Source organism: Calonectris borealis, chromosome 2 (assembly GCF_964195595.1).
Source record: "Calonectris borealis chromosome 2, bCalBor7.hap1.2, whole genome shotgun sequence".
Lineage (NCBI taxonomy): Eukaryota > Metazoa > Chordata > Aves > Procellariiformes > Procellariidae > Calonectris > Calonectris borealis.
Window position 1 is genome coordinate 44,369,016 of NC_134313.1, and position 19,238 is coordinate 44,388,253.

The window sequence follows — 19,238 nt, forward strand, 5'->3', positions numbered from 1 at the left end:
GAGCATCTTTATTCCCATTTTTGAAGATGTGACACCAGGGTTGCAAAAAGCTGTTCAAGGTTATGTAACAAATTCATAAAAATCCAGACAAAACAACTAGACATCCTGTATTTATTAAATATTATTAATTAAATATTATTAATTCTAGTGCCTTGTCACATGGTGACATTGTTTCTCCAAACTTCCTTCATTTCACTCAAATGTTGCACACACCCACGAGATAGACTGCAAAACTGGAAACTCCAAATGTGGGATTACCATAATATTTTTCCAAACATGAAAACCCAATATTTATCAATTGACTTTTAAGATATTGATTTTAATAACTTAAATGGTACAACCACAAAATAATTCTGAGTTTTGGACATCACATTTGTCTCTTTAGCAGTACTGTTGTTCATAAAGAGAGTGAATGTTACTTCTGGATGGCAAATCTGTTTTCTTTCACTTAGAAATACACTTAATTCAAAACCTTTTTGTGTGCTTTATCTTTCCTTCCTGAATAGGTAAGTCACACTTATAGCACTGATCCTTGTATGATAAGGCTGCACTGTACAATCTAGTAACACAGCCACAATATAAGCATTTAACCTTTGCTATGGACCATAGAGCATATTAACTCAAGCAATCTGTTCTGGAACAATACATTTTGTGGATTTTGTGAAACTGCAAAATAATCCCAATTTGTCTTTCCCTGGAAAATTCATATTTAGTACATTGATTGGCATAATACTGTTAGTGATACATATTTAAGAAAATTTAAGAATATTGTTGTAAAAACTACCTTTCACAATTGAAAACGTACTCCGAGTTGTTCTCAGCTTCTCTCACAATGACTTTTTCACAGTACCAATACTGGGACTTGGCTTTAGCCTCACAGCGCAACAGCACCTTCTGCAGTTTTCCAAGAGATACAGCTTCCACTTCAAAAGCATTGACCTAGAAGACAGAGGCGACAGCACTCCGCAATTTGCCCCCACTGTCAGTCTGAAAGTTGAAGTATTTTAAAAGCCTGATTAACTCTCACAATGTACAAAGATTCCCATTGTTTCTAATGACAGCTAGTCTGTATTCAAAGTGTTTGGATCTGAAAAGTTAAATGTCTTTTGATTATGTATCAGAGAAAGTGAGAAAACACAACTAAAATCAGACTGCAGTAGTAAGCACAAATAAATTGGTTTTCCAGCCATCATCCAAAACGCTGCACACAACCCTTCACTATTGTTTCAATACCTTGCCATTTACAATTATTCTTCTCTAGGTAAGAATGAGTTAAAGCTATTATTTCCTTTGTTGATATTTATTTAAAATACAGACTTTCTCATCCTTTTCTCTTTTTGGTCTCACCTCCTCTATTTATATTTTATTCTGCAGGAAGAGACTTAAATCTGACATGCCACTTTCCCCTTGTTATTCATTTAGGCTTGAGCTTACAGTTGGCAAAGTTTGTTTTCATAGGAGCATGAAGCTGATCTGGTGAACGGTTCAGGTTGGTAATTTTCTGTTATGGTAAAAAGCATATATAGCTTTCTCTCTCTAAATGTAACAGTCCAGGTCACACTTCTCAGTAAAAGGAAAATGAAGGAAAGAACTACATCGGAAAATTCGTATCTGTAAAGTTCTCAGTCCTTAGCAAATGACAGAATTGAGACTGCCTGTGCAACTTTAGCTCTCCCTTGTGTATATGTAATATATGATCACAAGCTATTCTCTCTGAAGGATCCCTGCCTCAAATTATGCAGAGGCAGGACTGCAGCTTTTTTATACTTCTTTTTATCTTCATTATCTTGATGACTCTATACATTATTTACTGCAACCACCCAAACAGTTCAGTGAAGCAGAACTGATTTCCCCACTGACTTCACTTTTGCACTTTTTCCATAGTACCCCAGTTTTCTGCAAATGCTGAAATCTGTTTTTTGAAAGGCCATCTGCGTAATATTTCATTTTACCTATATAGTTAAAGATATAGTTATAGCTGTCAAGATGCAAAGTAGTTTGGGTGCTCAACTGAGAAACAGAGGGGTTAATTTATTGGCATATTTAGCATTTCGAAGAGGTTACTATGTCCAGAGCAGAATTCTTTTTGAACAAACCTCAGTTACAGCTATCGTTACTCAGAAAAGTTAAACTGATTAGGCAGCAAAATAGAAGCATGCAAAAAGTGGTCACTCAGGGAAGCTACACTTAAGTGATTTGCACAATATCATGTAGCATATCTGTGGCAGGGATTAAACGGACTTGTTCAAGTCAGCACTCAACTGCCTTTGTCTTATATATATGATATATCCCAGGCCCTGCTCTGCCACTCGGTACAATCCACTGTCTTGTTCACCCATTTCCACAACAAAGTGCACTTTGAGCCACCTCGCCACCCCCTTAGCCCCTGTATAAATAATATGTTGAATTTACTATCAGTCTGACTAGAATAATTCCCCTAGACAACTCCACTTAAATTCTGAATTTCAATTGGAATGGAACTTTATATCTAATACATTAGTAATGGTATAAAATATGTACTTTAAAATAGTGTAGATACCTCAGAAGTTTCCCAGTGGGTTATTTTTATGCTTAGCATTTTAGATACTGCTTTTTATTTTGTAATTAAGTATTCCACTAATTAAGTATAACTAATACTTAATTTTGGAATTAAGTATTCCATTTGTTAGACATACAAGTGTTAATTCTCAATAGCTCACAAAGGAAGAAACAGGCTTGATAGAAGGTTAATGGTAGAGCTAAGATTAAATTCAGTAGTTCCTGAAATTCAGCCATACACTCCTGCAGAAAATCAGGATGATGCGTATTTTACTTATGGACAAGATTAGAGGCAATTGAAAGAAAAATAAATTTAAATCTGCCCTGCATTAATCACAATATTATACTATCACACAATAAAAGAAATACATAATGAACAGTCTGGAACGATTTCTGTGCAGTCCTTTAGAATCAGCTGTACTCATTAAACCTTGACAGAATATGTTCTGTACTCACTGGCAGCTCTTCCCATCATCCTAGGGGGGTTCTTCATATCATTTTTCTTCCTCTTTTCCTGCCTGTGTTTTCACTTATTCTAGTTATTCCTGGATTAGTATAAAATTATTTTCCTTAGTTCTTAAAAATTATTTTTCTAAATCTCGGTGATCTTTTTTATTAGGAACCTGTTAAGACCAGTGAAAGTTACTCAATTATATTTATATGGCCAAGCAAATTGTTTTTCAGACTTACCATTCCTCTCTGAAATGTCACTGGTATACCAGATTTATGCAGAAGTCTTAGACCAGAATCTCCTCTTTTTCCATAGATACACAGATAAACTGCAGAATCTGTATCAGCTTGCTCCATGTCACCAGTGTAGACATAAACACGGTATAAAACAACTTCCGGAAATAACCAAAAAAAGAAAATACATGTGTAATCACAATTCATTTTACTCACCACTCTAGCTTAATGGAAACAATGCCAGCAAATTTGATTTGCAATTAATTTGCTGGAATATATTCTCCAGAAATCTGTCTAATTATCTGTTTTTAAGATTGCTAAGACCACATTTATGAATATACAACAGATGGAATATAATTCAGATTACATTAATACTGAAAACCAGGTAACCGATATATACATAACTGTGCAACTGAAGTACACACATACTTGGATAGATAGGTTTTCCAGCTTCCACTACTGGAAGTTCACAGGAAAAATCTCTATCATCGCGATTCTTTGACAACCATGTGTTTGCTGGAAAATTCAGTGTTTTCTTGCTCTTTAGATGTTGCAGTGTCACCTAGAGAAGAAGCAATTCCAACTATGACTCCGTTCACTCTTTCCAGTGCTTTGCTTCTCAACAGCAAAACGTATTTTTCTATATATGTTCTTCTATCTCAGAAAACAATAACACGATCAGTAAATATGACATACAAAATTGCAGTATGAAAACATTTTTATTTTGGCCTCTAGTTTGCAACTTGACTCCTCAGTAGAGAGGATCTTTATTCACACCCATGATATTGCAGCTGAAACTGCCAGCCTCTATTCTTTGAATATGCCTTGGACTTTAAAATTATCTTATTCTTGGAACAAACAAATCTGTAATTGAAATTTCCTTTTTTGCCATAAGAAATGTCACCAATTCTGATTTCTGTCAGTGAACTACCTCTATGTAACACTGTCTGGAGTACTGAAGACTGAAAACTTTCTGGTAAGGGAAGTTAGGTGAGACTGAGCTTTTGGAAGATATGGAAAGATTGACACATTTTTATATTAAAATGAAAACAGGATGAAACTCATCATCTATATCCTTCTGAACTTTGGCAAGGAGAGGATATGTTGAAATATTAAATCAATTTGTATTATATTTGGCTCTTCTACAGCAGATCAAAAGACAACCTGGGTACCAGCACCCTCTATTTATTCCTCTGAAGATAGTTAGAATTCAAATTCTCAAGTTATTTGCCACTGTTACGCTACTTGTTTCCTATAACAAAAGCAGTCTTTCCTCTTTTTTATGGGAGCAGTTTTTCTTGGTCTTGAATTATAACAATGCTTACTATAGTTTTTTCCATAGGCCTTCACTAGCAAAAGGAAATCAGTGCCAAAAAATTGTCTTTCTGCAGTTGTGTTTTGGAAGTGGATATAGTATGCATAAGCCTGGCAAACAAAATTATGAAAACAAGTATTCACATTCAAATTCTAACACTTAGGAAATCAGGAAAATATATGCATTTATCTCACTTTTCCAATAAAATATTATTTTAAGTAAACTAAACACTTGTTTTAACACCAAAGCATGTATTTATTCTAACATGAAATACTTTTGTGGCAGTGATTCTTAATCCCCAATGTTTATTGGCAGAGCTCCCCCTGCTGATTCATAACAATCGCAAATATTAACTGCTTTGTCAGAAAAACACAGCTTTCAACCTGGTTTATTTCCTTCCGTGAAAAGAAATATTTGAAATCCCAGGGTTACTCTATGAAATTTGGGCCAAAATGTTAAAAAAAAAATTTGTAACCACCAGGATGGAAAGTAGGATTCCTGCAACCATTTGAGCAACTGAAATATTTATACTTACATTCAGTTTTGGTACAGTTACAGTTAAGGCCTTTGGGTTTATGTCAAAATCTGTTATTACTGTTTAATTCTGGTTTTCTAAATCAGGCTTTTTAAGATGAATTAAAGGCCGAAGGATAAGCTTGTGTCTTTTACAGATTCAAAATAAGAAACAGAAGACCAATACTTATGTGCAATTCTGAAATAAATCTTACATGGAGGTCAGTGTTAGCAAGAATTTAGTATTAATTTAATCTGGTGAACATCCCTAAATATCACGAGAGCAGAAAAAATTCACCATAAAAAATCTCACCCTTTGTAAGTTCCACTCTGATTTTTCATTTAGTAATTCATCAAGTTCAATTCTTATCTTGTAGATATTCCCAATGTTTTTTATTTTAACCTGAATAAAGCCAAAACAATACAACATATAACTACAGACAAAAATCTATGTACAACTTACACTTTAAACTTGTGTGGTAGAGGCTGCATGCTGATCAAGTAAGGCCATGCCTTGCAAACTAACACTGTATCCAATTCATGATTAAAAGACATTTCAGTCTCAGTCTCCCACACATATGGAAGAAGCAGCATTCTAATGGCAAGCACAGGCCTATGAATTCTCTGCTTAAAACTCTTACAGCCTGAAGGACATCTTGCAAAAAAAAAAAAACCACCATTAAACTTTTCCCTTCCTGTATTTTCAATCATCACATGTGAAATAACTCAAAAATCCAGTTCTCATTTATGCACAAACCCCATTTGCCCTGTATTTCTACATAAATTTTGCCATTCATTCAATTTGGGCTATATTTCTGGAAAAAATATAGCTATATCACATGTGGAAAAAAAAAAAAGATACATAAAACTGCATCTTTACCTTTGCAATTGGTTCCAGATTTCTCTGAACCACTGTAGCATCTGAGTATACAACATTTGATGGGCAGATTTTGGATTATAGGATCCAGAAAAGAGACTGCTTCTGTTTGGTCTAAGCAGATTTCTGTCTGAGTCCCAGTTTGACCAGCTTATAGCCTAGTGAAATCACAATGCTTGGTAGAGAAATGATTTGGCAGATATTTCAACTCTTCAAAGTTTGAAAAGTAAAAAAAGTTGGTGAGGGCCATTCATGACAGAAATGTGGAATACAAAATTAAATCCACTAAATCACAGGTCACAAATCTTTCATAATGCAGCACAGCACCATGACCATAAACCCTAGTATGTCAAAGTGAAGGATATAAAAACTCTTGGAGACCTTAAGGAATAAGCTCTCAAAAGCTGGCAGAATATCTGCAAAACTTTGGAAATCACTGATACTATCTTCGGTTTCTGACTATGATTTGCATTCATTTGTACTTTCTTTGCACTTTCAAGCATTATACGTGCTTTTACCTATGAAATCTACTCTATGCAAGCCTATCCTATCCCACTTATCTGGGGTTTATTTGAAGTTTAACCATTATTTAAAGCAAGCATAAATCATTTTAGATCATTTGTAATGTACTACTAGGAAAGGAAAAGTAAGTGCATTATCATATTATTTCTCAAATAATAATTCTATTAATAAAAGGTTGGTAACAGCCTATTCCACTCCATCATTTACATTCAAAAAAGCTATTTACAGTGTACAAAAATTTTCTTTTCATTCTCTTAGAAACACCTACTAGTATATTATCCACTCATTCTTTATCTTCATTAATAAAAAAACCTCTTCTCTTTTCAGAGGTCAGAATTACCTCAGTTCCTATACCAGCTTTTAGCTGTCTCTTTATGCTTTTGTATAACAAATTTTTATGTTATAGTCACAGTGTTACCATGCTTTAGTCAAAGACTTCTAGAAGCAAACAACTTTTACCCTTGATTTCCCTAACATTGAAATGCACACAGTAAATTGCAACGGTTGTTTGAGAAAGAATCTGAGGAATTCACACCTGTATTTGTATGGGTACAGTCGCTACATTGACCTGAATTTCATTAACAAAATAAATGCTAACTCCAGGCTTGCAACACTGATGTGACAATATGGTTCTTGTCTTTTCCATTGGCTGAAGAAAAGAGCTTTGTTCTGTGGAGTCAGATTCTGATATCCTTGCTTATGCTGCATAATATTTCTCTCTATAAGTAGTCTTGTTAGAGGTAACCTGGAGACTTTGGGATTAAAGCAGTAGTAAAGGAAGAGCATGTATACAGCTTGACTGAAAAAACGACGATTGTCACTTCCCACATTTCACAAACAAACCAACCCACTTCTCAAGTAATATGAGATACTGTCTTCTCATTCACAGAGCTGGTGTTCACTGAATATACAGCGCTGTCATGTTGTCTGTTTATTCCAATGAATCCCCCTTTAGGCTTTTGGTTAAAAAAAAAGTTACATGATCATTTCATGTATCAATACAAAACATACATGTACTGATCTTTGTCAGAATGCAGAGCGACTTCTGCCTAAAAGAAGCAGAGGTCTCCTAGAAGAAACCCTCTGGTATCCTTCTTGATTTTTCTCATGCACAGTCTTAGAAAGGATTAACCAGACAATGACTACTCACACGAGTAAGGTAAGAGAGGGAAGGCCACATATGAATGGTTTTCATTTCTCAAGATAGTTCTACTCGAATTTTTCGTAGTTGTACACTGCTGATAAAGTGAAAGGTTAAAGAAAACTGACTCCAAATTACCTGATTATTACAGGCTTTCAGAAGCTGTTTTCTTCTAGAACTCCTGGCCAGAATTATGATTGATTACTTTAAAAAATAAAATTTGTTATCTTCTGCTCTAGAAAATATCAGTGAAACCATATCAAGCTCAAAGATGTTAATGATAAAAAGAAGATGTAATTTTTTTTAAGTAAGTAAGTGTTGCATTCCTATCCTCATTTCAAGATTTATCCTGCTGAACAAGTACAGGATAAAGTTTAAAGGGGAAAAGAGAAGAAAGAGCTCTTAGTCATAGGCTTTTTCTTTGTGGATTTATCTACTGCAGACTAAAGAGTGAAAAGGACTTTGGTGACATTTGCTGTTTCATGCCTGAAAGCAATAGTGTCAGCGTGATGTAAAGAATCATAGTAGTAGCCCCAGGTGCTGAGAGAAAGATTCTGCTCTCTCACAAGATCAATATCCACAGCACATAGCCATAATGGGCAATATCTATTTTAGAGAAGAAAAATTGGTCCATCTCTTAAGAATGTATAGATTAACATTGCAAACATGCCATTACCCAACGTTGCTTATAAATTATTCACCAATTAGGAGAACAGGATTCCCTGTGGATCATAATATATAGCCTATGTGCTTAGAAAATGATCATAACAGTTGGTTATCTTCCTGCTTATACTCTATTCATAGAGAGTATTATTATTAATATTATTGACAGTAACAATCTTGCCTTGTTATTGTGCCAAGATTGTATTAGCAGAGTTGATGAGTGCAGAAAAAAAATTTGCACAAAATGTGAAAAATATAACTTCTTCAGTTAGCTGAAGACAGCAATGATGTGTTACATGCATCTCAGACAGAAAGATTTAAGCAGAACGGAACTTTTAGCCCCTTTGGTAATTTCCTCTCAGCCTGCCTAGACATAATTTCCCTATTACAATTGAGGGGGGGTCATTCTTAAATAATAGCAGGACTCTTTGTGTTTTCATGACATGATAACATGTAGGTTTTATTAGGCTTTTAGTAATTCTGTAGGTAAAGCTTCTGGCATTTCAGCTGCTTATAATATGGCAGCTGAAAAAAGGGTTTTCTTCCTTAATTGAACCAGTTCCACATATACACTTAATGGTATGCTTTGAAAACTGTATGCATGAAGATTTCATTAGTAAAGATCCCTAAATGATACACAATTCTTACATCAGACATGGTTTGTTTAGGAGCAGATAGTTTCTAAAGCTAGTTTCAAATCAATTACCTTAAAGAAATCAATTTGCCTCTGCAGTTGTCCCATTCGGGCTACTATATGAAGGAGAGGGTGTTATAAGAAAGAGCATTTCCTCTGTTGCTAACTATATGCACCAAGCTGATTTAACGCAGAATTCATAGAGATTAGATAGAGATTTATTGTATGCAGTAAACATAGGAGAAAAACATTTTTTCTTTTCACATGACAGAATAATCTTTGGAAAGGTACACATTAAAATAATGTTCTTAGCCTTCATTAGCTACCTGAAATTCATCCTCCTGCCTGGGAAGAAACAGCTGCTTTCTGTTGTCCTTGCCAAGAGTTATTGGTCCAGCTACTCCTCTGTCTCCATATACCCAGAGAACGACATTTGCTTCAGTTCCTGCATTTCCTGTCAGCATTGACACTTTCCATTCATCATCTGGAGGAAGGGGACACTCACCACCTTGGGGATTTCTCATTTCCTCTGTGAAATACAGAACATTAGTGGGAGATAAAAATCGACATGAAACTGCCAGTCGCTGTTGTAACTTCAGCCCATAAGGAGACCATAACAGAGAGGGGATTGTATTTTTTCATGGCAAGTGAGATAGTTTGAAAAGATTGATTTATGTTTCTTGTCTAGACCAAAATGTACTGATTAGTTGAGCTACAAGAATCAACCGGAAAAGAACAAGTATCTCTCACATGCACTATCATCATATTATTCTTTATACATATTCCAGTGTAGAGAAGGATGCTATGATGCAGAACCATGGCCATTAAATCGACATTTCTGGTTCCATAGTCTGACATTTAGAAATGAGTAGAATTACTTATAAATACTCCTTTAATGCCTTGTGTTGGGACATTATTAGCAGAATCATATGTCTGAGAATAGAGACAATTTTCACTTCAAATGAAAAAAATTATTCAGGAAATTAACTTCCTTCAAGTTAAATATTAATTAAATACTGTAAAATACTCAAAAACCAGCACAATATATCCTTGCCCAACCACACTTACGCATACAGTGCCAGCATTTGGGCTAAGGCAGGTTCTGCATGAATGAGACAATAGCAGCACAATACCACTTTAGGAATAAATTTTACAGCTTTAATGGCTGAGGAAGTATAATTTTGGAAAACATATATTTCACTTTCAAATAGCACCTAGTGATCTTTCATCTACCCTTAAGAGAAATATATATATATATATACTCAAAGACGTCAAATGGCAGCTCTGCACATGAGATATGAAAAAGTAGACTCTCCTGGGATGAAAGAATTTAGTTTTGAGTGTTCTAATCAAAGTGGAGTTTACAAACATCAGATGTCTGGAATACTACTTTTCAATAATGGGACCACTGACCATGAAGTCCTCTCCAAAAGAGGGAGTCCTTGCCCCCAGGAATTTATAATCTGTTCTGACACAAGAGGCACATATAAACCCTAAATTTGAAATTATGAACAAACACATTGTTTATATACTGTGTCCTGCAGAGGCTCCCAAACTGCTCTTCATGAGGTCTTTTCAGGTGACTGCAGAGAGACTTTTTAATATGCTAACCATAATGAATATAATCTGTGCTGTGGATTAATTTCCTTTTGTATCCCCCAGCTCATTCTTCATCCATTAAGTAGCTTTCTATGAACCAAGCTTTTGGAGGCCAGAGGCTCCAAACACGGAATGCAATTCACTTACAATTTTGCACAATTCACAAATAGTCACTGATACAGATTTGTTGAAGAATTCCCAATGCATCACTATGTATGTTACTGCTGTACTACATACCTTGCTATCAGAGCCCTTTGCTTTTTTATTTGCTTAATTAAAATACTGTTCTGGGTTTCTCTGGGATGGAGTTTTTCCCTTCACTTATTAAACTGCCTTTACCTCAAAGGGAAAAAAAAAAGAAAAACCAAACACCACAGCTTAACAAAAAAAAAAAAAAAAGGCAGAAAAACAAGTAATGCAAAAGCAATCACTCACCACCAGCAGAATGATGCCCATCTGGTCCCCAAGGAATGACTACTTTGGAAAAATTCCTCTCCAGTTCTATTGCTGAGCATGACAATGGTATGGAGTATCTCTTTGGTCAGCTGTCCTGGCTGTGTCCCCTCCCAGCCTCTTGCTATCGTCCCCCCAGCCTACTCACTCGGAGTGCAGAGTGAGAAACAGAGGTGGCCTCAGTGCTGTGCAAGCACTGCTCAGCAACAGCTAAAACATTGCTGTTTTAGCAACACTGCTTTGGTCACCAGGCTAAAACACAGCACCAGACAGACTGCTATGAAGAAAATTAAGTCCATCCCAGCCAAGCCCAGTACAAATACTAGCCAAAACAAAGCAATAGCTATGACAGAAATTTGCAAAATTTATCTGACTGTGCTTTGTTGCTAGCATTAAAATATAAGTTTGAAGGCAAACTGAAAAGAAATTTTGAATCCTTGAGACTTGCTTCTTAATAAACTTTTATGAGCAACAAATTCCATATCCTGCTGAAACATCGCTGAAGCAAATTGGGTAAGTGAGGAAGGATTAATTCAATACTGAGATATGATCTTCCCTTTATATTTCCTCAAATGTCACTTTTAAGATATTAAATAAATGTTTTTTTTCTTAAAAGTTGTACTCAAAAGGAATTAAATAGTTACTTAGGTCATCAGGTTGTCCTACAGGTTATCTAAAGGATCAAACCGGAATTATGATCCACTAGCATTGAACTCTTAACTGATGTAAAACAATTGCGCAAGGAATTGCAAAGGAATCAGGATCCAGTACAAAGTTCTATAATAAATAAGCACTAACTTCTGGAATCAGGGGAAATTTCAGCCCTGGTAAAGACTCTAAAATTTGGTTAATCAATTCTTAAGAAATTCAGAACTGTAGTAGTATGACTTTTACAGCAGTGCTTCTAACAGTAGTAGTATGACTTTGGAATGGTTATAGTAATTTAGAAATAGGCAATAGTGTTATAATAATTGCTGGTTTTATTGTATTCTTCATCATGACTGAGAGCAAGTTATTCTGAAAGAAAAGAGAAAATTCACACACCAAAAATAAAGCAAAAGGCAAATTTCTCATGTTTACCTGAATAAAAACTTAATTACACTAGTCTTTCAGTGACTGAAATAACAGAACTACAGCAAAATAGTTGTTTTTGTATAATCAGTATTTTTGAGAACTTGACTATATAACTTTCTGTAACTGTAGTTACCTAGCTCCTCACCTGTAACTCTGAAAGCTAGAGTTCCTTCCCGCTATCTAAAACCGTATCTTTCTTACAGCAAACAGATGAAAATTTTCACAAAATGCACAGGTATTCAAGAAGCACAAGGAATCCCAGGCTGCTTCATATGCTTAGCACAAGAATTCCATACTCGGGCAATTGCTACCCAAAGCAGCTACTGCAACCTCAAACTACTATCTCTTGAAAACAATTATAATGCACAAACAATTCAAAGGCTTGGAATGCTTTTTGCCTCGTAATTTACTGGCTCTTCTTACAAATGGAAATCAGTGGCATTGATTTGCTACAAGCTAAAAATATTCCAGTCTGAAAAGAGGATTTGATGGTTACCCTGCATTAGTCATGGGAGTTTACACACTTCATGACACCATGCTGTAAATCTATTGCGACAAAAATTCATTCTGATAGGCCTGCATGAGAATGATGAAATCACAATCCTTCACACAGTTTCATAAAAATAACTTTATTTTTTTACTTATTTATCCTAAATCAAAAGCAAAAAGAAAATTATCTTGTCCCAGAAGATCATATGATGGAGTGACACTTTTGAAATGAACCATCAGAAAAATTAATCTCTAAAGCAGAAGCTTGGACAATAAAGTTGATGCATTTTTATTACACCTTTTTGTATCATCATTTCCAATGTAAACCAAATGGAAATGAGATCAGATTTTATTTGTATCTTATTTTCTTTTGTAAATAAAATATATTAAAAATTAATAGCAACTAACAGTATTCCAGACATGCAGAAAGGGAATGTGGAGGGTATAAAAATCATTTCTCAGAGATACAATTTGCTAATACCAAACCACAAAGATGTTCTCAATGTCACAGACTGCATTTGTATCATTTGTATCATCTCTCCCTTTGTTTTCACCGGTACACACAGGCATGTTTTTACCGTTAAAATTTAAACATGATTTGAGAAACACAAGGAACAAGCAAAGAGGAAATTCCCAGTACAAAGTCATTTGGAAAATCCCATAAGATTCATGTATGCTTACTAGTTGGTACATAATACGACACACTATATTTTCAGCAGGGCTGTTGATTTTGGCTTGCTTTTTCAACTGGTATCGGAAGAGTAAAAAGGGGTTTAAAAAAACCCTTAATTTTTGGTTTGAGTTTTTAGTGGCTTCTGCTTCATCTCCTTTATCCCTAGACTTTGTGGTCCTCTAACCATATGTATATTATTTCCTTTCTGTTTTGGACAGCACATTTGATCATTCTTGAGTCTATAACATGATGTCTTGCATGCATTTTAGGTGCCTTGTCTCTGACATTCACTTTAATATCTAATATCCTGTGAGCTGTTAAGTAGAAGCTGGGACCTGCCATCATCCTTGTACAGTGAAAGAAGTTTCCTGAGGAACAGAGAACTCACACTGCAACAGGAGAAGCCCTAACTGCTGTAGCACAGTTTTCAGTTTAATTAATCCTAAATAAATTATTATTTGTGAAAACAACAACCAAAACACAACTACCAGTTAGCAGACACAGACATAAAAAAGATGGCCTGGTCAACCTAAGGGTTAATCTGCTCTGAGTTTGGATGCTAAGCTTACTGCTGGATTGTATACTCAACACAAACATCACCCTTTTTCGAATGTTAACTGGGACTGAAAAAAGCAAATGAGTATTTAATGAATATCAGTTTAAAAATTAAGGCTCACCTCTACATGTCAAAAGTCAGTTACCTTTAAAGTATTCTAAGTGAAAATAGCTTACTAAAAATGAGCATTTTCTTTGAAGGGCAGAGTAACTTTGATATTTCTATTCATTTTGCATACGCAGAGTCCACATTTATGAATGTCAGAAATACTTCTTACAAAGTGCTACAGACCCTATGGAACCAATTTCATGGCAGATATTGCTTCTATAAAAGGGTCCTTTGTATCCAACCCTAAACACATCCAGCTTCTTTGAAAACAGGTTTGATGGCTTGTGTATTGTTGCCATGGGTTTCAAATACAGCATAACTCACCAGTTGCTGACAAACCACAACACTTTGGGAAGGCTTTGTGACACAATGATACAACATGAAGTCTGATAGATTAGAAACGGAAAGTGGGTGTTTTGAGCTAAGAATGGAAATAACATTGCCAGAAACAATTTACAGTAACTAATAATAATCCAGACCTATGCTTTGAATTTAACCAGGATACTTTGGTTCAACTGAATTTATTTAAAATCCTTCCTGATACTTCACTAACATTATGCCCTATGAACAAGTATGCCATATTTGATGTCTTGTTCACATTGCCAGACTTTTCGTGTACACTTTGAAATAGCAGTCTGAGGACCAAGCTTAAAACCAAATCAGCAACCCACCTGAATTATTTGCTACATGAATGCCTTTGGGACTACCTCTAGCCAACTAAGTGTGTCTCCTATAGTGGAAGCTCTAATATAATATTGTCTTTAAAGCTCACTGAAGGTAACAGATATTTTTCCACCATGTGAATGTGCCTCAATGTGCTGTGTGGAGCTCAGTAGTTTCCATTTATTCCATCTGCTTTTCATGTCAATGTGACACAGTTCAGGCTGTGCAGACAGGGTCCTTGAGTACGTCATTGAAATAAAAGAGAGGCAGGAAGCAAACATGATCATTCCCACTCCTTAAAAGATGTATCATTCCCTGTTTTGTTTAGTTCCTTAGTCACACCTTCTTTGGTTACTAGGTTGATGAATATTCCTATTTTTGAGTTGGGGAAATCATTTTCTTAGACCATTTATGCAACTTCTATAGCTAAAGAAGAAAGTGGTCATTTATTCTAGTAAAACACATCTGGTAGACTCCAGAAGCATGACCAGAACATTGTTTATCTATTCCTACCTGCCTAAACATAAGTATAAATTAGCATGCAGTGCACCAAAATCTTACTCTTTCCCCCAGTGAATCGTAAAGCAGAAAACATAAGTGTGAGAGCAAGCATAAATGAGAAATATTCCATTACTTTCAGTGAGCTTTGGATTGAGTTCTGTATCATATCAATCTCTTAATTTCCACAGAAATAGTCCTTATGCTAGATGGCTAGTTACTTTAAAAAAAAAAATGTAATGTGAAATTATTCAACAGTTACATGCTGATTGTTGCCTTATCAATAAACCACATTCCAATGCCCTTTTAAAAAACAATAACCGCAATATTTTTTATGTTGTATGTATGCATGCAAAAGTCAATAGTCTAGAAAAACTATTCATTGTCCTTCCTGAGGTGAGTCACTGCAAACATGCATCGAGGGCAGACATAACACGTTATATCACAACGAGTTTGTAAAATGTTGCTTACTTGAGGGTAGAAAAGTTGAAAGGCTTTGAGATACTGGCTTCTGGGCTTTTGCTGGTTGGAGTTGAGTTTCTCTGAAGTCATTCTTCTCTTGATTGGGTGCTGCAGATGTTCCCATAGGCTCTTCCCGGCCAACTAAAACAATGAAATGTAAATTCTGTCATTAGCTACAAATCATTTGCTTTTTCTTGCTCGGAAGCTTCCCATATGTTCAGTGACAAACACTAATAACAGAACTCACAACTGTTCAACACAGTGATCACCAAAATCTTTTCTCTATGTATTGCACAGCCACTAGCTATTATTAGCTTTTATTGTTAGCAGCATGCCACAAAAAGTGGAAAAAATCTGGCATACCAATAAAAGTCCATTTACTGCTTTGAAAATCTAAGTAACAATTCAACATTTATATATGAATAAAATGACTTGTTAAAATGTAGTGTTCCCCAAGATAAGCTTCTCCACCCCCCTGATGTTTCCTCTAAGACTGGGAATGCTGAAATGAAAACTGCTAGAGGCCATTTCCAATAATATGAAGTGCAAAACAGACAATCTTGGTTGCTCTCATAGAAAATATTAGCTCCTTTTATCTTCCTTTTACTGAGTAACACAGATTCAGGAGAGCTCAAGCCTGTAATGAATTAACATTTAGCTTTATTTTAATGGCATCAGTAAGCCCTGCTTTGTTGAGAATTTCCATTGAAAACCCTGCTCTCCTGAGAAGTAACAAAGGAAAATACTTTCCTCATTTCTACAAGGACACAGTGACCAAAATATTCTTGTTGCCTTGTAGCAAGTAGGGACTGAATGGTAGGGATGCCATTACAGTGACTTGCACAATGCTTCTGTATGCCTCGGTCACAATAAACATAGAACAATTAATAATAAGACTGGTTGTATGTTTTGATACTTTCCCTTTGCTGGACAAAGCATTCAAGATGACCCTGTTCTGCTTGTATCTGGAAAAAATCTGACCAAATTCTCAATTTTGAACTGATGGCCAGTTTAGCATTTTCATGAGATGTTTCATTTCTTGATCTCTGTGACTATGTCCACCAGATAAGAATACAAGTACTGTAATTCCACTGTTTTCTGCAGTTATAATCCAAGTCAGCTGACTATGCTTGATAACCAATTGTTCACCAAATTAAAAACTTCATTCTCCTGAAGGAGAAAAGACAAGCAGACAGTCCAGTGACGGTGATCCAGAGTGTGCTGAGAGCTAATTTCTGCATCCTGGCTAGTTGACTAGAGCAGGTCAGCTCCCTAGTGAGGGAGCTTTCTGACTGCAATAGCTCTCAAATATGACCATGGGACAGAAGAATCACATAATCAATATACTTGTTGGTGAAGTACAATGTATTTGGCATGATTAAAAAAGAAACTGAACACTACCAAGCAGGCCCTCTCTGAAGTCTACTACTTTCCCTATAAAATCAGGAAAGACTGTGGTATAGCTGACAGCAAGACATCATCTCCCAGGCTGCCATAATCTGTGGACAGAATGGGGAATAGACCCAGAAAGTCGACTTCATCTTTAACTTGTCACCTGTTTCGATTCTTATGCTCAAAAGTTTATTTGTTCCGTAAAAAAATAGATTTCTTCTGCATCATTTATTGTTATAAAAAGAAACAAATGAAGGAAAATTAACTAGCTACATAGGAGAAATTAAGAGTGGGCACAACAAACTTTTCACCTTTAAAATTACTGAAACACAACAAAGGAAATGGTGTCAATCTAGCTTTTACACTTTTGCTTTGAATTTGTCATTCAGAAACACTAATCACTAAACTGTAGAATATTAAGAAATTACATACATTTGATGACCTGTGGGTAGAAAAAAATGTTTCTTTCTCCAGTGTTAATGACTGGCTTAGTCTGGCCATCCGGCAGGAGACCAACATATATCCCTTTATTTTGCACTGATTCTAGACTTACAGATCCAGTTTCCAAATTCTTCTCAATTTTAAAGTGGCAGTATTCATCACCTGTGCCCTAAGAAATTGAAAACAGAAATGTGAATTCAACAATTGTATTGGTGTAGCTAGGCAAGTTGGATGTTTCTTAAGACTTAAGTATTTCTAACTTCTAATAACATTTCCAATTAACTTTAGGTTCTTCACAATGTCCTACATTATTACACACACACACATATCTTGGCCTTGCTTATTCCTTTGTGAACAGAAAGACTGGTCACATAATTTGAGTAAGTGAAAGATCGCATATGAAAGCATTCCGATTTCTGTTAGGATTTAGGCAAAGTCTGGGATATATTCAAAGGAGTTTCCCACTTAATCAACATACCTCTTAATTATTAATTAGTGGGTTTTATCATCAATTTATTTAGACTCAATACCACTTTAAACCCCCGAACATGTTTGTGCTCTGCCACATTCAAAACAATTATATCAGTTCATATCAGCAAACAGACAAATGATTAGTAAACATTGAGTCTAATGAGCAAATACTAATGTTTAATTCTCTTTTTTGCTCTCAAATGTAAACCTGCAATAGTTAAACTCCTAGGAGGTGGAGAATATTACAGGTCCAAAAATCAGAATGTTTCAACCAACCCCCAAGCCTAGTTTTATTACTAAATATACAGGCTACTGGTGACGTATTTCAAGAATAAACTCTATGTGGTTGCCTGATGAAGAAAAAAAGTCAGGTTCTTCATTTCAGACAAAACAGAATCATTTGTAAAAGCTAGGATGCCGAGATCACTTCAAAATCTTCCAAACTCACACCAGTATAACTGTGGTTGTTTAATAAAAATCAAATTAATACAAGAGAATCCTGACAGAGAGTCATCAGCTATCTAGCAACGAATAAATTTTCACTACATCCACATTCTCAATAGTTTAAAAATATAATATATCTTTACAATCAAGTGCTAAATAGACATGACAGCTTCTCTTGCTATATTTTTCTATCTATCTTTCCTTGAGCAAATGAAGGAAAAGATCTGAAAAATTTTAAATCTCAGCAATGTTTTATCCCATTTTTATCCAAGCAAGTAAAAAAATATTCTCTGCTACCACTGACAATTTACTCACACTAACTGCAAAGGGAAATACAAAAAAGAACTGCTTACTGTTCCATTACACTGGTCATCTTTGATCTTCAGATACATTCTTGGGTATCTCGCACTTTCAAACATGCAGACCCCAGAACCGATTTTATGCACCTTCCAGTAGGATTCCTGCTGCTGCTGACCTGCTCCGCTGCAGCTCCCATCACGTCTAAGGGACAGAGCCTGGCAGAGACTTGTGTTGAGCAGAATGATGGCACCATGGTGAAACACACCCTTCAGATCAGAGACGAGAAGTCCTTTGTGAATAGCACAGCTTTTCTCCATCTTAAACTTTGACATTTATATTGTTTATACTGATTTATTTTAAGCACTTATTAATGCATTTTCATGTATAAAATGTAAATTAATAAGTCCCAAATAATTCAAGTATACCTCCAACCTTTGAATATTTGCTGTTTTCTGTGTAGACTCTAACCTGGATAGTGGAAATCCTTCCCTACTCTGCAGCTTCCCTGCTTTTTATTGTTCAGCAGCGCAGCACAACATCCAGAGCACAAAGAGTGTGGCAAGTTAAGGGACTTGTTCTCTTTTCAAATCAAGTAATTTCCTATGCAGCTCTCCTGTACGTACCTACCTTCCTACTTTTCGAAGGTTTTCGAAAAAGTTTAGAGATGCATCTTTTCTGTGTAACAGCCCACCCTATTTGCATATACCAGCTGCAGTATCGGCATCGCT

The 19,238-nt window shown here is 35.5% G+C and overlaps 1 protein-coding gene across 1 annotated transcript in view; it reads right to left on the minus strand.

The window, feature by feature from the left end:
- The window catches only part of RP1 (RP1 axonemal microtubule associated), a 185,603-nt gene that overhangs the window by 124,605 nt on the left and 41,760 nt on the right, over nt 1–19,238 (minus strand). Inside the window, exons 14-21 of the mRNA XM_075141847.1 lie at nt 18,564–18,776; nt 17,287–17,464; nt 15,472–15,603; nt 9,214–9,416; nt 5,364–5,453; nt 3,652–3,784; nt 3,229–3,380; nt 785–939 (exon numbers count right to left, since the gene is read on the minus strand). Of these exons, the coding sequence (XP_074997948.1) occupies nt 785–939; nt 3,229–3,380; nt 3,652–3,784; nt 5,364–5,453; nt 9,214–9,416; nt 15,472–15,603; nt 17,287–17,464; nt 18,564–18,776 (1,256 nt within the window). The remainder of the gene's footprint in view (nt 1–784; nt 940–3,228; nt 3,381–3,651; nt 3,785–5,363; nt 5,454–9,213; nt 9,417–15,471; nt 15,604–17,286; nt 17,465–18,563; nt 18,777–19,238) is intronic.